This window comes from Myotis daubentonii, chromosome 1 (assembly GCF_963259705.1).
Source record: "Myotis daubentonii chromosome 1, mMyoDau2.1, whole genome shotgun sequence".
NCBI classification, from domain to species: domain Eukaryota; kingdom Metazoa; phylum Chordata; class Mammalia; order Chiroptera; family Vespertilionidae; genus Myotis; species Myotis daubentonii.
Window position 1 is genome coordinate 56,726,594 of NC_081840.1, and position 22,182 is coordinate 56,748,775.

General features: G+C 38.3%; 1 protein-coding gene across 7 annotated transcripts in view; it reads left to right on the forward strand.

The window, feature by feature from the left end:
• The window catches only part of MYO5A (myosin VA), a 209,533-nt gene that overhangs the window by 85,917 nt on the left and 101,434 nt on the right, over nucleotides 1–22,182 (forward strand). For 4 of the 7 annotated variants that reach the window (XM_059700921.1, XM_059700937.1, XM_059700931.1 and 1 more), the window contains exons 5-9: nucleotides 6,045–6,201; nucleotides 11,529–11,672; nucleotides 13,906–13,987; nucleotides 14,820–14,927; nucleotides 16,666–16,772. In XM_059700921.1, the coding sequence (XP_059556904.1) occupies nucleotides 6,045–6,201; nucleotides 11,529–11,672; nucleotides 13,906–13,987; nucleotides 14,820–14,927; nucleotides 16,666–16,772 (598 nt within the window). The remainder of the gene's footprint in view (nucleotides 1–6,044; nucleotides 6,202–11,528; nucleotides 11,673–13,905; nucleotides 13,988–14,819; nucleotides 14,928–16,665; nucleotides 16,773–22,182) is intronic. The other 3 variants (XM_059700947.1, XM_059700968.1, XM_059700978.1) reach the window with 3 other exon arrangements.

Here is a 22,182-nt window from a genome sequence, read left to right on the forward strand (position 1 = left end):
TGACGTCCCCTTCTTACCTGTTCTGGAAATTCTATGCCCTTCTTCCTAGTATCCTGAATAGACCTCTTTTCTAGCAATTAGTTCACTCTATTTTAACTGTGTACTTTCTACTCTCCTGCAATAAGCTATGACCCTAAAATCTTTTATCTTCATAAAGTGCTTAGCATTTGTGGCTGCACATTACATGTTTGTTGAATGAAATAAATCAATATTTTTAGGTGGAGGCTTTTAGTTCACATAAGAGCCTCTGTGCCACCATTGACTGAAACAGGTCAGAATAGCTCTTTGGTTTATGCATCCTTAGGATGCTCCAGATTGATCTGTCCTTGATGAGGAGTGGAGAATATCTCTTCTGTAATTTGGTTTTTATCAGGCCCTTGAAGTGATACCTGCTAGGTTCTTATAAGGACAAGAGCGCCCAAAGTATTATGAATAGTGACTGATCGGCTAATCAGAGTTTCAAAGAATTAAACATTTTACATGAATATAACAATCTAAAGGCCATAGCTCAAATGAAAAATAAAAATTTTATCCCTGATGTTTTTGTCTGTTTTCTCCCTATCTTTATCATACTCTTGTTTTTTTCCTTCATATGTCTTTAATAGATATTACCTTTCTCCCTTCTGTATCTCTACTTGGTTCTGCACTCTTGTCCTACATTTTTTTGACATTTCTTCCTATGCCCAAATAGAATTGAAAAACATTTAAAGACTGTATTGTACTTACTTTATAAAGATATCTGATCCCTGTTCTTAATTTAAAAGCAAGTCGATGGATCATCTTACATTTTTCTCTTTGTAGCCCTTTATTGATTCTGGCCATCTCTAATTCAGGGGTTCTCCAGAAGAGAAGCGTTGCCCATATCATATATGGCCATTCAAGACTCTGAGTATCTGTAGGCCAGTCCTGTTCTGGCTCCAAGAGTTTACCCTGGCTTAGAGTGCAGGCTGTGGCCAACCCAACATTTAAAACATCAACTACAAAGTTAGTTTGACTTTTAGATCATAGCACTTTAGATTTTAAGAGGTCTTTAGATGCCATTTAATCTTAAAGATGAGAAAACCATGACCCAGAGAGGTCATGTAATTGCCCAACACCATGAAGCTGGTAAATGTGAGAGTAGGACCGGAATCTGGATTCAGAAAAGTTTATATAATGGAAGAGTGGTGCTTATTTATATACTAGGGGCCCGGTGCACGAAATTCGTGCACTGGGTGTGTGTGTGTGTGGGGGGGGTGTCCCTCAGCCCAGCCTGCCCCCTCTCACACACTGGGAGCCCTCAGGCGTTGACCCCCATCACCCTCCAATCGCAGGATCGGCCCCTTGCCCAGGCCTGACGCCTCTGGCCTAGGCGTCCGGCCCGGGCAGCGGGGACCCGCAGCTGCAGCAGCCCCGCGATCGTGGGCTTCAATTTAGGCCCAGGCAAGGGGCCCCTAGCTCCTGGGACTGCCAGCTTCGACCGTGCCCAGCTCCCATCGCTGGCTCCACCCCTACTTCCTGCTATCACTGGCCAGGGCGGAAAAGGCACCTGATTCTCCGATCATGGCTGCCCCCCAGCTCTTAGCTCCCCCCTGGGTTTCCGATCACTGTCAGTGGCAGGGGGCTTCTTCCTGCTTTCCCTTTCGCCTCCCTGCATTGTGCCTACATATGCAAATTAACCACCATCTTGGTGGCAGTTAACTGCCAATCTTAGTTGGCAGTTAATTTGCATATAGCCCTGATTAGCCAATGAAAAGGGTAGCTCGTACGCCAATTACCATTTTTCTCTTTTATTAGTGTTGATTGGAATGGTCTATGGGGCTTGGGAAAAAAAAGAATTCTCTCTGCCAAAAAGTCAGGAATTATAAAGTAAGAAATAGCCCTGGCTGGTGGTTCTCAGTGGTTAGAGTGTTGGCCTGTGGACCAAAGGGTAGATGGTTTGATTCCTGGTCAAGGGCACAAACCTGAGTTGTGAGTTAGTGCCCTGGCCACCATCCGGGGCAAGTCTGGGAGGCAACTGGCCAATGTGTCTCTCTCACATCGATGTCTATCTCCCTCTCTCCCTTCCTCCTCCCCCCTCACTGCCTCCCTCCTGCTCTTTCTCCCTTCCACTCTTTAAAAAATCGATGGAAAAATATCCTCGGGTGAGGGAGAAAGAAAGAAAGAAAGACAAGAAAGAAAGATGGATGGAAGGAAGGAAGGAAGGAAGGAAGCAAGGAAGGAAGGAAGGAAAGACAAAAGGAAAGAAGGAAGGGAGGGAGGGAGGGAGGGAGGGAGGGAGGGAGGGAGGGAGGGAGGGAGGGAGGGAGGAAAAAAAGAAAAAAGAGTCCCTTAAAAACATTTAAAAACTGTTAACAATTTTTTAACTGGTGCTAGGGTTGTGTTATTCGTATTTTTCTGATTCTGCCTTTGAGAGTTACTCTGTTTCTGTGCTGCTGATGAGGTATTATTGTTCTTCAGAATTCTCTTTGAGTAATACACATATTACCTTTCATATAAAAAAATAATAAAGCCCCTTAAAAACATTCAAAAATTGTTGGTTGTATGAATACAGGATTATAAATCATGAAAAAAAATGTGTCTGGCACCTGCTTGACATCAGAATATAGTATATGTATTTGCACAAATCTGATTTGTTTGAACAAACCTTGATTTTATTGCCTTTAATATTTTTCTTCTTCATATTATAGGAAAGGGCTCTCCATATGGATTTTTAGTTTTTTTGATACATTTTGTCATTAAAACATGAAATGAGTAGCTTTAGGATAGCCGTTCTATTAATATATCCTTTTCATCAGACTAGTGGCAGCTTCCTCAGCCTGTTTGTTATTAGAATTGCTGGGGAAATTTTGTGAAGTTAGTTAACACAGGATATAGAGACAACTGATCATGCAAGAATCGGAAGAGGAAATTTTTCTAATCATATTGTAGAAGGTAATCTGAGGACTGCTGATACTGTTTCTTTTTATTTTATTTAATTTTTTTACTGTTTCTTAATTAATGTATTAGAAAAGATTAATTCTGAGGACATTGTAATGACTAAAAGAAAGGACATTGGTACCACAATGAGAACTATTTTACTAGAGTGATTCAACTTGAAATCAGCCATGAACAGAGGCCATGAGAGTATCCAGTGTAGTCTAGAAATGAAAAGGAAATGAGATGGTGAGTATGACATACAGGAAGTTTCACAAAGACAGGATTAGAAGTTTCACAAAAACGGGATTACACACAAGCTTGTTCTATGAGGACTGGACATGCCTTAGTGTATCACCAAGGTCCTCAGTATGGGAGTCAGAGTTTCAGGAACAGCTGCTATATGGTGCTGTGTGTGATGTGAATTGTGTAATCGGGCATGCACTATTCTCCTATTGTATTTTTCAAGGCCTGTGAAATAAGTCAGTGAACCTCATTTTCTCAAAGAAAAAAAGAACCTTTTCCTTAGAAAAGTTCTAAATTTCTACTTTGGAAATTTATTACGAAGTCCTGCTGATTCCTACCATTTTGTATCTCTTAAACCATCTGTCTCTCTCAATAATGACCACCACAACCTTTGTTTAGACTTGGACTCTTTACCACCATATTCCACATTGCTGCCAGAGTGATTTTATTAACTGAGTTGTGTTATTTTCTGTTTAAAGCCCTGTGAAAGCACTTCATGACCTTTAAGTAAACTTCAAATTCTTTAACATCTCATATAAAGCCTTTATGACCCAGTTCTCACTAACTTCTGCAGCTTTATCTGTCATCAGTCCATGTTCCAGCTAAAGTTAGTTATCCACTTTTTCCTAACTTCTCATGTATCTGAGCTTTTATTTATGTTACCTCCTTTCCCTTCCTAACTTTCTCATCCTTTACTTGTTTTATCCTACTCCTCCTTTCTAGACCTTGCTCAGGTATCATCTCCAGGAAGTCTTCCTTGATTGCCTCCTCTTAGTGCTCCATCACATCTATTATAATCTTGAAATAAATAGTAGTCTTTTTCCTTTTAGACCATCAGCCACTTGAGGATGCAGATCATGGTTTATGTAAATTATATTTCTAGGATTTAGCAAAATGTTAGTCAAGTAGTAGGTGTTTGATAAATATTTATTGGATAAATAAATCTCTTAAAAGATCAAACGATCACCTTCTGTAGTGGAATAACCGCCCCCATCTTGTGGCATTATAGGATAGTTCTACTGTAAACCTTTGAAGTCATCTTGTCTTTGTAAATTAAGGGTACAATTGATACCACCTTTATGTATTTGCTCAGTTGTTGTGGTGGTTTTTTTTTTTAAAGTTTTCAACTTTTTTTCCAGAATTTGGTATGGCAGGCATTGCTTACATGTAGCCACCCAGGCAGATCAATCCTTTGCAGCTGTTCTTATAACCAATATCAGTATCTATAGTCATATTAATCCAGCAGTGAGGCCCCACTGATCCCGCAGCTGGGCAGTCTTTGCTTGGCTTCATCATATTCTGGTTATTTTGAACACAGAGATATAGCCTGGGGAACAATTGGTGGTATAAAGGACATGGTTATTCTTAATGAAACATGATGACAGAAGAACAAAAAGATTGCTTTTAGGAAGAGCTCCATGAAATACATATCCCACTTGTATTTTTGGTGGACATGATAAAAGTTTTAGCCACATCTATCAATCTTTCACAATTCCCAGATGCAAAAGAAAAGACATCATAATTTTCTACAAAAACCTGTTTTGTAGGCAGCTATCAAAGTCAATCTAACTTTTTCCTCTGCTTCAGTGGCTTCCTAATGGTGAAAAAATGGAATGGGGGAGTATTGTATGAGAGTCATAGATTTCTGTAGAGGAAAAAGTTTTCTGTATTACTGACTAAGCATGTATTGTTGCTTAGCTCCACTTGTTTTCTAGCTTGAAAATTATTAATATCTACATACGTTTATTTTCATTAATACCCACCAAAAGTCCTTGGGGAAAATAAAGGCTGCAAGAGATCAGTGCAGATTATGGGATCTATAAGTGTGTCTGTAGTTAAGCTAGGGGACACTTAACTTTCTGAACCCCAGTTCTCTCACCTGTCACATGACATCCAGAATGGGCATGAAATTGCATGAAGACACTGTGTACAATTCCTGGCACATAGCAGGTACTCAAAAATGTTACTTAGGATAAGACTGAATATGACTCAAACTGGTTCTAGGCATCTCTGTTTGCTCATCCCACTTATTTTCTCCCTTGCTCAGTTATTTTGATGAATTAAAGCTGACTGCTGGTTTTGTCTCAGGAAGTGGGAGTTTACTGCTTCTATCCTAGTTGAAATCATAGACAAAAGAAGAAAGATTGATTTCTAGGCTTGGTTGTTCATTGAAGTTCAATTTACTTATAGACAATACAGATTTATTGAGCATTTATGATGTGTCAGGCTCTCGACTAGATGCTGGATATTAAAGATAAAGATGACATAGGTCCTTATCCTCAAAGAAACAATAGTTTTATGAGCAAGTTCATCACTTAGAGTTTTTGAGTCGTTGTGCGAATGAAGTAAAGAAATAATAATGATAGTCTTTGAGTTCTGACCTATCTAAACAAATCAGCCAACAAATGAAGCATTTCTTCTCTGGTAGTGAGGATATTTTAGTAGAGGTTGGAGCTTGTGGGAGACACTACTTTGTGAACTATTAGCTAGTAAATAATTTATCATTTTAATTACATAGGATTTTTTTTTCTAAATTCCTTTGCTATGGCTCCTTTCTTTTTTGAGGTGGTAGACAATAGTACTGTAATGTATCAAAATAATTTTCTAGAAATAAAATAATGTTTGAGATATGTATACACAAAAAATTCAGACCCTTGATTTCAGATTTATCCTTAGATGTGATGCTCTCTAATTTAAAGCTTGCTATCTTCTCCCTCTCTGTTCCTTGGTAGTTTATTAAGTAGTATTTTTATTAGGAAATAATCATTCTTAAGTTCTTTCCCACGTTGTTGCATGTATGAACCTGCAGAAACTCACCATGGCTCATTGATGGGAACACAGAGGAAATGTTAATTACATTCAGAAGTGGGTAGCCCTGTCAGTTACTCTTCTTTGTTTTACAGAGATGAACGAAATCAGTCCATCATTGTAAGTGGAGAGTCTGGGGCAGGAAAAACAGTCTCAGCTAAGTATGCCATGCGATACTTTGCCACTGTAAGTGGTTCTGCCAGTGAAGCCAATGTTGAGGAAAAGGTCTTGGCCTCCAACCCCATCATGGAGGTAAGACAGCAGGCTTGCTTTCTTACTATATTCTCTTGTTAAGAAGATACAGCACATGTGAGAAAGTCGGGGATCTCCTACCCACTAAAAGTAGGAAAATACTTTTTCACATGTTAGTGAGAGATCTAGAAACAGTAAATATTCAAGAAGGTAGATATTTTGAGTATAGTTCAACTGTAGAGGAATTTATTTCATAATCCTGCATTTTCAACCCAGCACTGAATTGTTGCCTCTAAAGAGCTGGCAATGCTACTTCATTTCCTGAAGTTTCTTACTCATAGTTAATTGACTCAAATCTATTGCTCCTCGTTCTAGAAGTATAAGTTATTAATTTCCCCTCAACCCCGAGTTCTTATTTAAGCTCCTTCCAAAATATAGGATTCACTATGTTCGAGCATGAATGAGTTTCATTATTCCTTTGTCCACATTTCATTTTATGTACTTAGCCCAACCAGTTTAACTATAAAATTTGAATTTTTTTCCAGATTTGAACTATAAACTTAAATTATGATCTTGTAAACATTTTCCTTCTTGTTTCTGTCAGTCATATCACATAATTTTAGGTTAGAAAAAGAAATTCAATAACTATAAATTCTTGAGAAAGGAAAAACTATGAAAGGCTGTCCTTTTAAAAGTGGAATATGTATATCAAGTAGAAATGCTTGTGCCAAAGAAAATGGACCTATTTGTGTGAGAATTTTAGTATTTGTAAGTAAAGAATTATTTGTCTAATATGATTCTAGGAAAGTTACATTTTTGTTAAGTACTCCCATTAAATGGAGAAAAATAAGTTTTATTAAATGGAGAGAAATTAGTTTGCAGAAACAAATCTTTTTTAATTAAAATTCAAATCAGCATATTTTATTCCTGTTTTTTCCTTTGTCAAGCCTTATTTGCCACCCAAACACAGATGGAGTTTAGAACTGGCCTGGTGCACTCGTGGTACAAGTGGTTTTTGCAATAATCAGTCCAGAGGTAATTGTGCCTGGTTTGCAGTGCTGTGTGTGACACTTCAGAACAGATGCTGTGACCCACTGCTTATAGGGCTGCCTCCTAGGGCCGTAGGACTTCTCTTCTGGGGGAAGTGAAGAGGCCTCCTGGGATGGGTGCACTGTGGAAAGAGAACTGGAAAAGTTTTCTGAAATAGCATGGACTAGAGGAAACAGAAGTTTGTTCCAGAAGAAAGTAGTAAAGATTTTAAGCAACTATTAAGATTGTGAAGAATTTAAGCTACAGTAGTGGGTGCTATTAGTATTAATATTGGGGCATTTCAGTCTGTAGAGCCAGTTTGGGGATTTGGCTCAGGAAACAACAGGGCTTTACTTCTTCCCATTATTTTGACTGTTTTTGGTCATGTTTTTGATGAATTAAAGCTGACTGCTGGTTTTGTCTCAGGAAGTGGGAGTTTACTGCTTCTATCCTAGTTGAAATCATAGACAAAAGTAGAAAGATTGATTTCTAGGCTTGGTTGTTCATTGAATTCTTAGTATATGACAATAGTTTAGGCCATTCTTAGTCCTTAATGTTAGAATATGCCAAAGTCTTTATTGTGATGGTATCAGGAAATTCCATCTTTCCTAGGCCTGGACCAGATAGTAATGTAAGTCTGGAATGAACCTGCTAAAATATGTCAAATTGAATGATATAGTTTATGACCTTGCTATATTCTCTTTCCAAAAATAGCTACATTGGTTTTTCTGCAACACAGACTTTAGTTGTGTTAGTGGAGTGATATTAAAAATTTGGAATAGCCATAGAGGCTAATTTTTAATATGCTGACATAAGGAATTTGCGCTCTTTGCTAGGATGAGCAAAAAAAAAAAAAAAAAAAAAAAAGATAAAGCCATCAGTTAAGCTTAGCTACTTCCATCTTTGTTATTGTTTAGTTTTTCTATAAGAACTTGGAGAAAGAAAATCAGTAAAGAGATAACTAATTTTAAAAATTTATGGAGGCATCCCAATTTGAAAGATTAAAATGGAATATGGGGCTTACGAATGGGGACAACGAGTTTACAGTATAAGAAAAAACAACATAAGTACAATATTGAAAATGTGGCCCATAAAATTTGTAGCTTTAAACCTGCCTTCAGACTATGTTGTTGTATCAGAGCCCTTTACTGTGATTTCAAGAAAGGCGAGTCCGGATTGCCAGTGATCTGCTGAAATGCCTCCTTGGATAATGAGCATTCTTTATGGTTAACATCACAGCCCAGTGGCTAATAGGATTTGCACATTATCCTTCAAAAAGCAAACTCCTCATCCTCAGCATGGGCTCCTTTTGCAAAATACAAATGATGTACAAAGAAGTGATTCTTTTTGCTCTATTTTATCACATTTTCATTTTCTCCCTTTCTCCTGGAAATTTTTGCCCTGATGGGGACACAGAAGATCTTTGGGGCACTTTGGGTCTTTCTTAATTGTTCTTTTTCATCTTCAGTAACTGTAGTTGAAGAGCTTCATCTCCATTTAGTAAAGAAGAAGGATAAATCACTGAACATTTTACTGAAGTCAGTAGTAAAATCAAGATCACAAATTATCTCCTTTCCTGTAGCAATTTCTTGCTGAATGAAATGAAAATAGCATTAAGGGAGGCTGTTGTAAATACTTATAAGGCAGAGGAAACAGAGAGAATGGACAAAAGGTACTGTTTATATATATAGAACCATCTTTCCATATCAGGTTCAAGCCTTAGAATCATGTCTTTTTATTTTAAAAGAACCTGGAGCTCATCTATCCTAGGCAGTTTATACTTCGGGACACTAAAGCTCCTCAAAGGATTAAATCAGGGGAACGTCCAGCCCATTGGCCGTATAAGGCCCACAAAATCATTTGGTCTGGCCCTGCCAAGGCATTAGGGGTGAGTTAATTAAATCTTTGATCAAATAGAGCAGGCTAATTTTTAAGTGGATAATTTTGTATGGCCCTTGAGTGATGTTATAAATAGCCAAATGGCTCTTGGCAGAAAAAAGGTTCCCCACCCCTGGATTAAATGATGGCAAGTTGGTAGTAGGGCCTGGTCTGATAGCCACATCTTTAGACTTCTGTTTCATTGGCTTCTTTTACCATTTTTTGCTCTGTGTATAAATACCGTTTACTCAAAAGCAAAGGGGTCTATTTTAACCCTTGCCTACCCACTGTCTCTTCTCACTGAGAAGAGAGGAGAGAGATGCCATATGGCGGGTGAGATAAGGAAGGGAGGGAGGAGAAGCTGTGGCTCACCTTTCCCTAACTTGCTTAGATGCTAGCAGGAAATTACTTAGGACAGTGCCTGGTAAGCACTCGGTAACTACTACTGCTGCTGCTAATGCTGCTGCTGCAACCCTCCACTTGCTCTTTCACAGAATATATGATGTTGAAAGAAAATTCTGCATTTATCATTAATTTCCTTTTCTAAACAAAATAAAAATAATGGGAATATATGGAGACTGTTTGCTGTGCTTTTTATAATATCAAGAAGGGGAGCCCTGGCTGGGTGGGGTGGCTCAGTTGCTTGGAGTATCGTCATATACACCAAAAGGGTGTGGGTTCAATTTCGGTTTAGGGCACATACCTAGGTTGTGGGTTTTCCCCCCGGTTGGGGCATGTATAGGAGGCAACCAATCCATGTTCTCATTCATTCTCATTCTTATTCTCATTCTCTCTCTCTCTCTCTCTCTCTCTCTCTCTCTCTCTCTCTCCCCCTCTCCCTCTCCCTCTCCCTCTCCCTCTCCCTCTCCCTCTCTCCCTCCCCCGCCTTCCTTCCTCTCTAAGATCAATAAAAAAGCATATCCTCTGGTGAGGATTTTAGAAAAAGAAAAAAGAAGGGGAATATTTGATTAAATATCTTTATTGTTAAATTATGTCATGCTGTTATTTTTGCTGGGAAGATATCTTTCAGTCAGTCTTTCCATTAAAAATATTAATTGAAATACAGCAGTATTCTCATTGCCAAAACAAAATAGAGCAGCACCTGCCCTGTATTTTAGAGAGCAAAAATATATTTTCTTTGATGGAGCAGATAGTCTAGTATGTTGACTTTTGTGGCTATGCTACTTTTTTCATCACATATTTGCATTGCCCCCTCCCCCACTTTTTAACACTTCAGAGCATTTTCACATCTTTCTTACTGCTATGGTTTCAGTATACTAATCTTGATAGTCACAGACTTTGCACAAGTAAAATAATCTTATGAAAGTATCATATTGAAGATTTAATATATGCATTTTATGAACACTTGATTTTCTAACTGTACCATGTATTTTGCTTTGCCGAAAGAAACATGTTAGAAGCATGTTAAAATTATATATTAAAAATTTAGAAGAAGGTTATATTCTCTGCATTCTGTAGCAGATGTTTTGCAAGTTATATAATACTACCAAAATCCAAAGCCAAATTTTACTGTCTCTGGTTTCTGAAAATGGTTTTGAATGGAGTGAGTAATTACTAATTCTCCAACTGGACCTTTGTTGTCACAGGATGAGCTGATAGGAACTTCTGCTAAAGTGTTCCTGAACACCAGAGCCACATTTTCAGGAGAATATTAATTTTGCTTAGCCAGCTTATTTAAGTAAAACAGACTAAGATTTTTAAGAAACCAAAACCCTGATGTTTAACTAAGAGGGTTTGTGCCTTGGCAGCTCCCAGTGACATCCATTCTGTTTCTTTGCTGCCATGAATGAACGTGTTCAGATACACACATGGTGTATGAAGACCTCCCAGCTGTGGTTCAGGTTTACTGTTTATGAAAATAATTTGTGTGAGAATAATAAGGCAGATGCAAACTATTAGTATATATCTGTGTGGTTGTGCAGTGAGCAAAACATACACTTGTGCCCGCAGAGGCAATATTTGCTCTGGTCTTAAAAGAATCAGTTTTAGCCCTGACCGGTTTGGCTCAGTGGATAGAGCCTCAGCCTGAGGATTCAAGGGTCCCAGGTTCGATTCCGGTCAAAGGCATGTACCTTGGTTGCGGGCACATCCCCAGTGGGGAGTGTGCAGGAGGCAGCTGATCGATGTTTCTCTCTCATTGATGTTTCTAACTCTATCCCTCTCCCTTTCTCTCTGTGAAAAATCAATAAAATATATTTAAAAAAAAAAAAGAATCAGTTTTAAAGGATCGTGTTCTACTCTGTCCTTTCATTGAACCAACTCTGTAAATGCCGTGTCGTGACTTGTACTTCTAAAAGATGGTTGGACTTTGGGTGGTGGGCACACAGTGCAATATACAGATCTTGTATTACAGAAATGTACGCTTGAAACCTATATGATCCTATTAACCAATGTCACCTGAGTAAGTTTATTTTAAAAAATAATAAAATCTTATTCTCCCCCCCCTCCTTGTTTCTTAGTCAATTGGAAATGCTAAGACAACCAGGAATGATAATAGCAGCCGTTTTGGGAAGTATATTGAGATTGGTTTTGATAAGAGATATCGAATCATTGGTGCCAATATGAGAACTTACCTCTTAGAGAAATCCCGAGTGGTGTTCCAGGTAAGTTGGGCATGTACACATACACGTGTGTTAGGTTGCCGTAGATTCCAGAGCTCATGCTTGCTGGTTTGCATTTATTTCCAAATATTCGTGAGTGTATTGTGACAATATTAGCACAAACCACATTTGGACTGAAACATGAAAATGATGCTTGCTGGAGGTGGGGGAATACCCATCAGATGCAAGCATATTGAACTCGCAGCCGGCAGGCCGCATGCTTCATTTATTTAAAGGAGGCATGCGGCCTGCCAGCTGCGAGTTTGACATGCTTGCATCAGAGTGATGGTCTTTTGGGCTGGGCACTGGTTTAGGTTTAATAGTTTTGGCTTTTTCCAGCAGATGCTTGTAGGATAAGCTTAGTTAAGAAGAGGTGCTATTATTTCAGTCTTGTCTCTCATAATTTCAATTGATAGGAAAAACATTGGTTTATGTGTTTGATGAGTTATAGTTTAAACTCAATTTAAGAAAAAAATTATTACTGTTTTCTTTCCTTCTTCTTCCTCCTCTCTTAGAATATGATATTATTTAGATAGAATAATGAGGGTTTAAAAAATCTTCACAACTCATTTGTGAACTACTGTCAACACACTCAAGTTTATATGTCTCTGCAGGAGATCCTTCACAAATCTGCTCCTGGTCCTTTTTTTTATCTGTAAGTGGGATATAGAATAGATTACAACATGGGCAGGCGTGCGTCGATATATTTACAAGCATGCGAAGGAAATATGTTCTTATCATTGGAAAACTCCCCGTAGAAAGCTCCTGATGCCCCACTGCACGCTGTGAGATCAGGGTTTCTGTAGCCCCTTAACTGGATGCCCACGGCACTGAAGTTCAGATTCCTCTGGCACTGCCATGTAGCAGCATCTACAGTTTCCATTGCACAAGTCAGTTTTGAAAGTGCCTGGGACATACTGGGAGTCATGAGTTTTGGCAGCCTGCAGTTACTCTGGCTTTGACATTGGGCATGTGCCTGATTTGTGGCCACCTAAAGCATAATACCCGAGTAAAGCAATATCCACTCTTCTCCATTGTTTTAATATGTGGGTACACATAGAGCAATGTTAATACTTACACGTATATACTTGTATAGGTTTTAAAATATGTTTAGTAGCCTAAAGGAAGAATGGGGAAAATATGTAGATTTAAGGGAAAATTTGGTTTAAATAGTTCAGATATGATTGATAGATAAACAATTAAAGGTTAAGTGGATATAGTGGCCAGAGGCTAATAGGGCTTAAGACAAAATGTTAAGGCCTAATCCTATCTTATCTAGTGATATTGAAGCAATTCTAGTTGTTGCCCAATCCCCAGGGCTAAGTAATATTGAGGAAGCATGGTATGCCAAAATGAGTCAGATGGAGCCTAACTGATATTGTCTTCCATGTACAGAGGACCAAAGCATTTCTGTAGATTCACCCACTTTCCTAGTTGTCCGTGAGCCAAATTACCTGATCATGCTTATAATTATTTGTTATATTGTTAATGTGTTCCGTGTCTTCTGTCCCTGTAATAGGTATTCTTTACCCAGCATCAGCTCCCTTTGGGCATCAAACCTGACCTTGGCCTTACTTGCACTATTCTTTAGTTAGCTGAATATACTGAATAATTCAAGGATATGATAATATAGTATTTAATTTTGCATGAATATTCTTACAACTGTATTTTTAAAATATATACTAGTATGTGGAAAAATATTCAAGAGATACTAAAAAATTATTTAGATTTGTACATTATTTATTTTATATTTTATAAAATATTTTTATTAATATTAAAATATATAAGCCAAAATACACAAGATGTAGTGTATTTGTGAATTTCTTAAAACAACCACAGTAGATAGGCCAGTCTACATTATGGCAAAAGGTAAGATATTCTTTGTCATCCAAGGTGTTAGGGAGACCATGAATCTAAGAGGCACTGTGAGAAAATATTGAGTATTCTAAAAAAATGATTTTAGCTTCCCTCAAAGGCAATGATTTCTTATGACAATGGCATATATCAAGCTGTTCACAAGTTCAAAAAGCATTACTATCAGATATTTTATGTGCATACTTACCCATTTGCACATGGCTAATAAACCATAAGATTTGATAATCATAAATACATATTAGGAAATTTGGGAAAGGACAGTTTATTGCACCAAGATTAAATATTAAATTTTTATTTTATGTTTGAATTTTCTGAGTTTTAGGTTAAAATGATGTAATTGAAAACTCTTCTTATTTTAAAGGCAGAAGAGGAAAGAAACTATCATATATTTTATCAGCTTTGTGCGTCAGCAAAGTTACCTGAATTTAAGATGTTGCGATTAGGTAAGAATATGGCATTAGATTTATTGCACTAGTATTGTTTTCTGTTAAATTATGTTAATTATGAGTTTATAAGCGTACTTGTTAAAAAGAAGATTATCTCATACTGAAATATTTATGCATGACATAAGAGGTCTGCAATTGCCTTCAAGGTAACCCATGGGATAGGGAAGGAGGAATAGCTGTCTAAATGAAACAAGATTGGTCTTGTTTAAGATGAATGATGAGTACACAGGTGCTCATTATACTATACTTTTGCATATGTTTGAAATCTGCCTTACTAAAATAAGTTAAAGGAGTTTATGTGATGGAAGCCTGCGAAGTTTCTGATGAGGGGAGTGAAGTGTTTGAAGCATGTTGATTGGAATAATACCGATATAGGAAAAGACTATTCGTTTCACCAAATAAGATAAGTAAACTATGAACATTTCACTTTATTATATAATTTTGAGTTGTTTTTTTTTTAAATATATTTTTATTGATTTTTTACAGAGAGGAAGGGAGAGGGATAGAGAGTTAGAAACATCAATGAGAGAGAAACATCGACCAGCTGCCTCCTGCACACCTCCTACTGGGGATGTGCCCGCAACCAGGATATATGCCCTTGACCGGAATCGAACCTGGGACCCTTCAGTCCGCAGGCCGGCGCTCTATCCACCGAGCTAAACCGGTTTTGGCTAATTTTGAGTTTTGTATTAAAATATAATTGAAAACACAGGCAGTGGAACTCCTGACTCTATACACTCAACTGCACAGTCATTGCTCCTAATTCAGAGTAGACGAAAGGGTAGAAATCTATTTCATAGACTGCAAATCTTTTCCTTCTTATTTGCAGGAAATGCAGATCACTTTCATTACACAAAGCAAGGTGGCAGTCCGGTGATTGAAGGAATCGATGATGCCAAGGAGATGGCCCATACCAGGCAGGCCTGCACTTTGCTAGGTAATGTGACTTTATTCTTGAGCTCTATGAGCAGTAACTTTTTGACTCAAGCAACCTTTATCTGGATTATTGACTTAGCTTCATATTAAGTGGTGAGTATAGTTGAGGGATATTTAACATTCCTTATAAAACACATTTGGACAGCAAATGGGCACAAGTTCTTTTGTGTATTTTTTTTTTTTTTTTTTTTTTTTTTTTGCCCAGAGTTGGAACTGTTCTAAAATTAGATTGTGGTGATGGTTGCACAACTTTGTAAATTTACTAAAAGTCATTGAATTGCATACTTACAACAGGAATTTTAAGGTATGCAAATTATCCTTCAATAAAGCTATTTAAAATGCACATTCAGGACATCAAGGGAGGTATGACTAATTAACTCTGCTTAAGTTTTTACAAAATCTAAAACCTAGAGATTAAATGAAATGGGTTCATATTTTGTAGGGGGTTTTTTGTTGTTTTCTGTGGCTGGAAAATGTGACTGAGCTGGTTGAGTGACAAAACAATGTATTACATGTTGAAATGACTCAGATGTCACTGTCTTGTTTCTGATATTTAAAAAATATTGGGTCTACATATAAATAAATAATTCTTTAGAACTTAGTGTACAACTTTCATGATGAATTATTTATATAAAAACCTCAAAATATGAATAAATCTAAAATTGTATGTTGGTAATTTTGAGGGTACCCTGAAGTGAATTATTTAATTGAAAAGCATTGCTATTCAGAGTATGGTCCAGGACCACTATCGAGCTTATAAAAATTCAAAATCTCAGATCTAACTCAGACCTACTGAATCAGAATCTGCATTTGAACAAGATACATGGGTGACTCATATGCATATTAAATTTTGAAAAACACTGCCTTCTAGGCATAAATCTGTTTATAAATAGAAAATTAGAAAACAAAACATAACTAAGGAGGTGGCAAGAACATTCATTATAAGATCAATGCTTAGTTCCCCTGGATATGATTACACATTTGGAAATAATTTTACTATATTTACTTGTATGTATACACATCTAATATTCTGGAAATTCTTACCTTATTGAAAAATGAAGGCAGATCTGATCAAAAGCCAAGAGCTGTCCAGCTTTCTTATCCTCCCTTATACTCAGGTCCCACTTTAATGCTGCACTTGGACACTCATTCATCAGCCTGAACACTTTTAATCTTGGGGTCTCTTTGGCTTATACTTGGTCTGTAGTTAAAAGAAGTAATTAAAAAATCTGACTTAAAACTTCCTTATTGGGCTACAATTTGCATTTGAAGTAGAGATGAAAAGAAAAGGTAATAATGTTAATAAAATACTTAAATCTAGTTTGTGAAGATGATGATAATTTGCTTAGCATTTGCCATGTGTCATAGAGTGTACATTTTCTCATTTAAAGTTCATAATCACTCTTTGAGATAGTCACAATTATTCCCACATCTCAAATGAGAAAAAAGAAGCATTCAGGGTGAAGCTACCTGCCCATGTGAGATGGCAGGTCCGGAGCAGAGCCAGGCCTTGAGCCCAGGACCAAGTGTGTCTCACTCCACACGTCATGCTCTCAACCATGATGGAAATAATGTTAACGATGATACATTATAATGTGCACAATATCTGGCAATGTTTAAGAATTAAAAATAGGCTTAAAATTATCTGCTATATATTTAAGAATTAAACATAGGCACATAGGCTTAAAGTTGTCTGCTACTTAAAAATTAATCACTGTTCATTTACTCTGTTGTTTCAGGTATTAGTGAAAATTATCAGATGGGAATTTTCCGAATACTTGCTGGCATTCTTCACCTAGGTAACGTTGGATTTACATCTCGAGATTCAGACAGCTGCACAATACCTGTAAGTTCAGAACAAGCTTGGTGTGATGGCAGTTGATTTGTATTTTAGATTTGTTACTTCTTTATGGAAGAAATATATTTGAAGTCTCTCTGTTAACATTATCAGAGAGATAATTATCAGACATGTGAAATCTTGAAGTGAAAATAAATACAGATTCTAATGCCTGGTGCACAGTGATTGTGTGTGTGTGTGTGTGTGTGTGTGTGTGTGTGTGTGTGTGTGTATGTGAGAGAGAGAGAGAGAGAGAGAGAGAGAGAGAGGATAGGAGACTCAAACTTGTATACATGTCTGATCTGTATAAACAGAGGTTAGAAATATATGTGAAAACTGGATTGATGAGTCTAGTGAGAAGGTTTTATTTGGCACAAGTGCCAAGAATTGATAACTTTATTTTTTCTCCAGCTGATATGGTTCAAAAACTATTCAAAAACTGTTATCAGTGGTTACTCCTAGGAAGAGGGCCTAGATGGCTGTGAGATGAGGTGTCTTCACTATGATTTACATATTTTTCCACATGTAATGATAACTGCACACAGAATTAAAACGCACTTCCATATGTGAAAACATTTGTTTAAACTAACAAACCTGACAATCCAAATTGTCCTCATTGGGCATTTGTGATTTGTAGTGTTTGCTGATCATTATCATCAAAGATAACACACACACATACACACATACATATGCATATGTACCGGTATTTATTGGGTATCTTTTAACTTTATTAAAATAGAGGAAGTTTTAATATAATTAATTCTTTTCCAACCTGCTTCTTCAAGGATTGTAATAGAAGATAATCTTGAGATTTGTGTTTGATTCTTCAGATATCTTAGTTGATATTAGCAAATTTACATGTAGATTAACTTGTGACTTAAATTTGGGTAAATTCAACTTTAGTTTTGAAATATATGCTTCAGTATCTCTGTTTCAGTTCAGTCCCAACTCTGCTATTTACTCACTGTGTTTTTGGGTAAGTAGCTTTGCTTCTTGGAACCTCAGTTTTGGACTAGGTGCTTTCATTGACCTTCATGCTGAATAAATTATATTTTAAAATATTTTTTAGAAAACACATAAGAACCACTCAGAGGCTAAAAACTTGGTAGAAATAGGAATGCAGAGAACAAAGCAGAACCGTGAAGTTAAGACTCATCTTGAGGAAATTTGCAGAACCCAGTGAGCATGAGCTTTGCATTTCATAGCTAAGTGGGATGCAGAAGAGAAAAGATAAAGCCTAGTACTTACATAAACAGGGGAACAAATACGGGAACCACTACTAAAATGGAGACCCTAATCGGGGAACTAATAATAAACTTGTCCACCACCCACTCCAAGAGTACAAAGAAAAATTCATCAGGCTCAAGCCTGGGTGCTCAGTAGAGGAGGAAAATATAGTTCCCTAAAAATTTATAGCAGTGAATTGACCATCACACATACCCCCAGGCTGACTTCATAGTTCCTGGATGATCCCAGAAAGCTACATACAGAAAACTTAGCTAAATTTGTTCTGTAATGGTAGTGCTGTAGATGTTGTACAGAAGCAAATGCAGATTTACTTTGGAGGATCCACCTTCAATTAGGGCCTCAATAGAGTTGAGAAAAATTACAACAAATATTGGTTCATAGTAAAAAATCTTGAATACCACAATGAAACAAAATAGAAGGACTTAGGTAAAATAACAGAATAGCAAAGGTCAAACCTAGGAAAGAAATTAATAGCAGATTTGACACAACTAAGGAGAAAACTGATTAGCTAGAAGCTAAATGGGAAGAAATCCAAAATGCACGAAGAATTACTTAGAAATAATAGATAAGAGAGATGAAGGATAGAGTAATAAATTCTAATTTTAATCTAATGAGAATTTCTGACAGAGAAAGAAGAAAATAAGACAGATATAATGTTTGAAAATATAATTCCTAATAAATTTCAGAACTGGTGAAATGTCACTAAACTACAAATTTAAAAGTCCAAAAAATCCCTGTTAAAATAAAGAAAAAGAAAATCCACCTCTAAGCACCATAATGATACCAAATGCAGAGAGAAAAATCTTCAAACAGGCAGAGAAATATGACGTTCAGCAATACTCTTGAAGAAATAGCAATTAAATTGACAGCTCATTTTCCAATTTCTACAATGAGACAGAAAATAGTGGACTACTATCTTTATTGTTATAGAATAAGTTACTATTAACTTAGAATTGTATATCCAATAAAAATATCTTTCTGGAATGAAGGAAAAATAGAAGTGTTTTTAGACAAATAGACATTTGTGAGAATTTGTCACCAATAAGCCCTCACTAAAGGAAATATTAAAGGACATAGTTTAGGCAAAAGGAAAATGACCCCAGGCAGAAGATCTAAAATGTGAGAAGAAATGATTTAATAGACTAGTAAAGTTCAGGAAAATATAGATAAAATTTGATTAGTTACAACAATCATAATCCTATCTAATAAAGGGAGAATATGCAAATTGACCATCACACCATAACAAGATGACGGCGCCCACAGCAGAGGCTGGGATCCCGTAACATATGATGGCTTCACCCACAGTGGAGGCGGGGTTCCCATAATGAGCCGTAACGAGCTATCAGCAGGGACCTGTGGCTGTATGGCGCTGGGCCGGGGCAGGGGACCTGAGGCCGCGTCCCTCCCCCCCCCACCTGGCCGGGCTTGACAGGGGACCTCAGGCCACACACCCCACCTTGGTGCCAGGCTGGGGGACCTGAGGCTGCACCCCTTGCTCGGCGGGGCTTGACAGGGGACCTGAGACTGCGCCCCCCACCCGGCGGGGCTTGACATGGGGCTTTAGGTTGCGCCCCCAACCTGGCGGGGCTTGATGGGTGGGGCCAGCCGGGTCTGGATCTCTCCCAATGAGGTTGGGGCCGGCCGGGTCTGGGTCTCGTGCGATCTCGAGGTGCATGTGCATGGGTGGGGACTTGACTCTGGGTCCCACGGAGAGCCCCAGACTCTGACAGGAGGAAGATTTTCATATACATTTTACTAATTTTCTTTCATCTCTGACACTTCTAGTATAGAGAAAGGGCAAATAGCAATATTAAAATATTTCCTCTAATTAATTTCCTTTTAATGTGCATGAATTTCCTGCACTGGGCCACTAGTCTATGTTATAAAAGGCCAGTGGCCATAAGGTCGTAATGCCAGAATGATCAAACAACTGGTCACCAGGAGGTGCATGGAGCACCTCTTGGTCCCTCCCCCTGGCCTGCAAGCCGTTCGCAGCAGCGGGGCGGAGCTCACGGCTCGCGCAGCGAGGCAGGCCTCGTGGTGGCGAGCTACCCTTGCACGGCGGGTCTGGGGTCCCGCTGGCATGGCGGGTCTGGGTCTTGCACAATTTCGCGTGCTGGGCCTTTAGTAAAAATAATGTATTGGGCTGCAAAAGATAGCACTCTCTATAGAATACTTATTAGTTGCAAAGGGAAAAATAGTTACCTTTCTAGTGGAGAAACCTAGCGGACATTCCTTTAACCAAATGATCACAATGGACATGACCAGTAATGGGACCAAGGAACATCACATAACTTCTGATATGGAGCACTGAGGAGAGTGCAACATCACTTCTCTGATATTCCTGCTAAAAATGCATGATCCAGATCTAATCATGAGGCAACATCATGCAGACCCAAATCCAGGGACAGACTTTTAAAAAATGTCAAGATCACAAATAAAAAAATAAAAAGAGTGAAGAAGTGTTCAGATTAAAAGAGATTAATGCCCTAACCTGTTTGGCTCAGTGGATAGAGCGTCAGCCTGCAGACTGAAGGGTCCCAGGTTCGATTCTGGTCAAGGGCATGTACCTTGGTTGTGGACACATCATCAGTAGGGGGTGTGCAGGAGGCAGCTGATCAATGTTTCTCTCTCATCAATGTTTCTAACTCTCTATCCTTCTCCCTTCCTCTCTGTAAAAAAATCGATAAAATATATTAAAAAAAAAGAGAGAGAGATTAATGAATTCTGGCCATGTAGCTCAGTTGGTTCCAGCATCACCCTGGTACACCAAGGTTGCGGGTTCGATCTCTGGTCAGGGTACATACAGGAATCAACCAATGAATGTATAAATAAGTAGAACATGAAACAACAAATCGATGTTTCTCTTTCTTTCTCACTCTCCCCCTCCCCTCCCTGCTTCCCTACCTCCTTCCCTCTCATCCTCTCTCTAAAATCAATTAAGAAATAAAATTTAAAAAATTAAGAGAGATTAATGAAGCATGATAACTAAATTCATTGAATGAATCTAGATTGGATCCTGGACCATAGAAATGTTTTGTATGTTTGTTTTTTCATAGTAGAAATTATTAGATCAATCAGTAAAAATTGAATTAGATCTATAGGTTAGATAATAAAGTTGTATCATTGCTAATTTTCTGATTTTATTTATTACTAGAGGCCTGGTGCATGAAAGTCATGCACTTGTTGGGGGAGGTCCCTCAGCCTGGCCTGTGCCCTCTCGCAGTCTGGGAGCCCTCAGGGGATGTCCAGAAGTTGGACAGCCTTAGCACTGCCGTGGAGGCAGAAGAGGCCCCTGCCACCTCTGCTCTGCTCGCCAGCATTGAGCCCAGCTTCTGGCTGAGCAGCGCTCCCCCTGTGGGAGTGCACTGACCACCAAGGGGCAGCTCCTGCGTTGAGCATCTGCCCCCTGATGGTCAGTGTGCATCATAGCAACCAGTCATTCTACCATTTGGTCAATTTGCATTTTAGCCTTTTATTATATAGGATACCCTAGATATGTAAGTGATTAAAGAGATTCTAATGTAAGAAGTCGCACACATAACTATCAAGTTATCTTTTTAAAACCCTTCAGTGGCCTCCCATTGCTATCATGATAAAGACCAGCCATGGTCTAGCCCAGGGGTGGGCAAACTTTTTGACTCGCGGGCCACAATGGGTTCTTAAACTGGACCGGAGGGCCGGAACAAAAGCATGGATGGAGTGTTTGTGTGAACTAATATAAATTCAAAGTAAACATCATTACATAAAAGGGTACGGTCTTTTTTTTTTCAATAGTTTTATTCATTTCAAACGGGCTGGATCCAGCCCGCGGGCCGTAGTTTGCCCACGGCTGGTATAGCCTCTGCCTGTCTCTGGCTTCATTACATACATCTCCCTCTTTCAACTTCAGTCCTGCATATTGATGGTCACCCTCCCATCGCAGCATTTTTACATCAGCTATTCCCTCAGGTTGGAAGACCCTTTCCTACCCTTTTCACCGAGTTAATACATTCTTGTCTTTCAAATCTGAACTCCATGTCTCAAGGCAGCTGTCTCCTGCCTCTCTGAAAAGGATACATGCATCTCACGTGCAATCTTACTGCAGTGTCCTTCTCCTTTATAGTAATACTAGAGGTCCAGTGCACGAAATTCGTGCAAGGGGCTCGGCCTGTGCAGCCCCAGCTGCCTC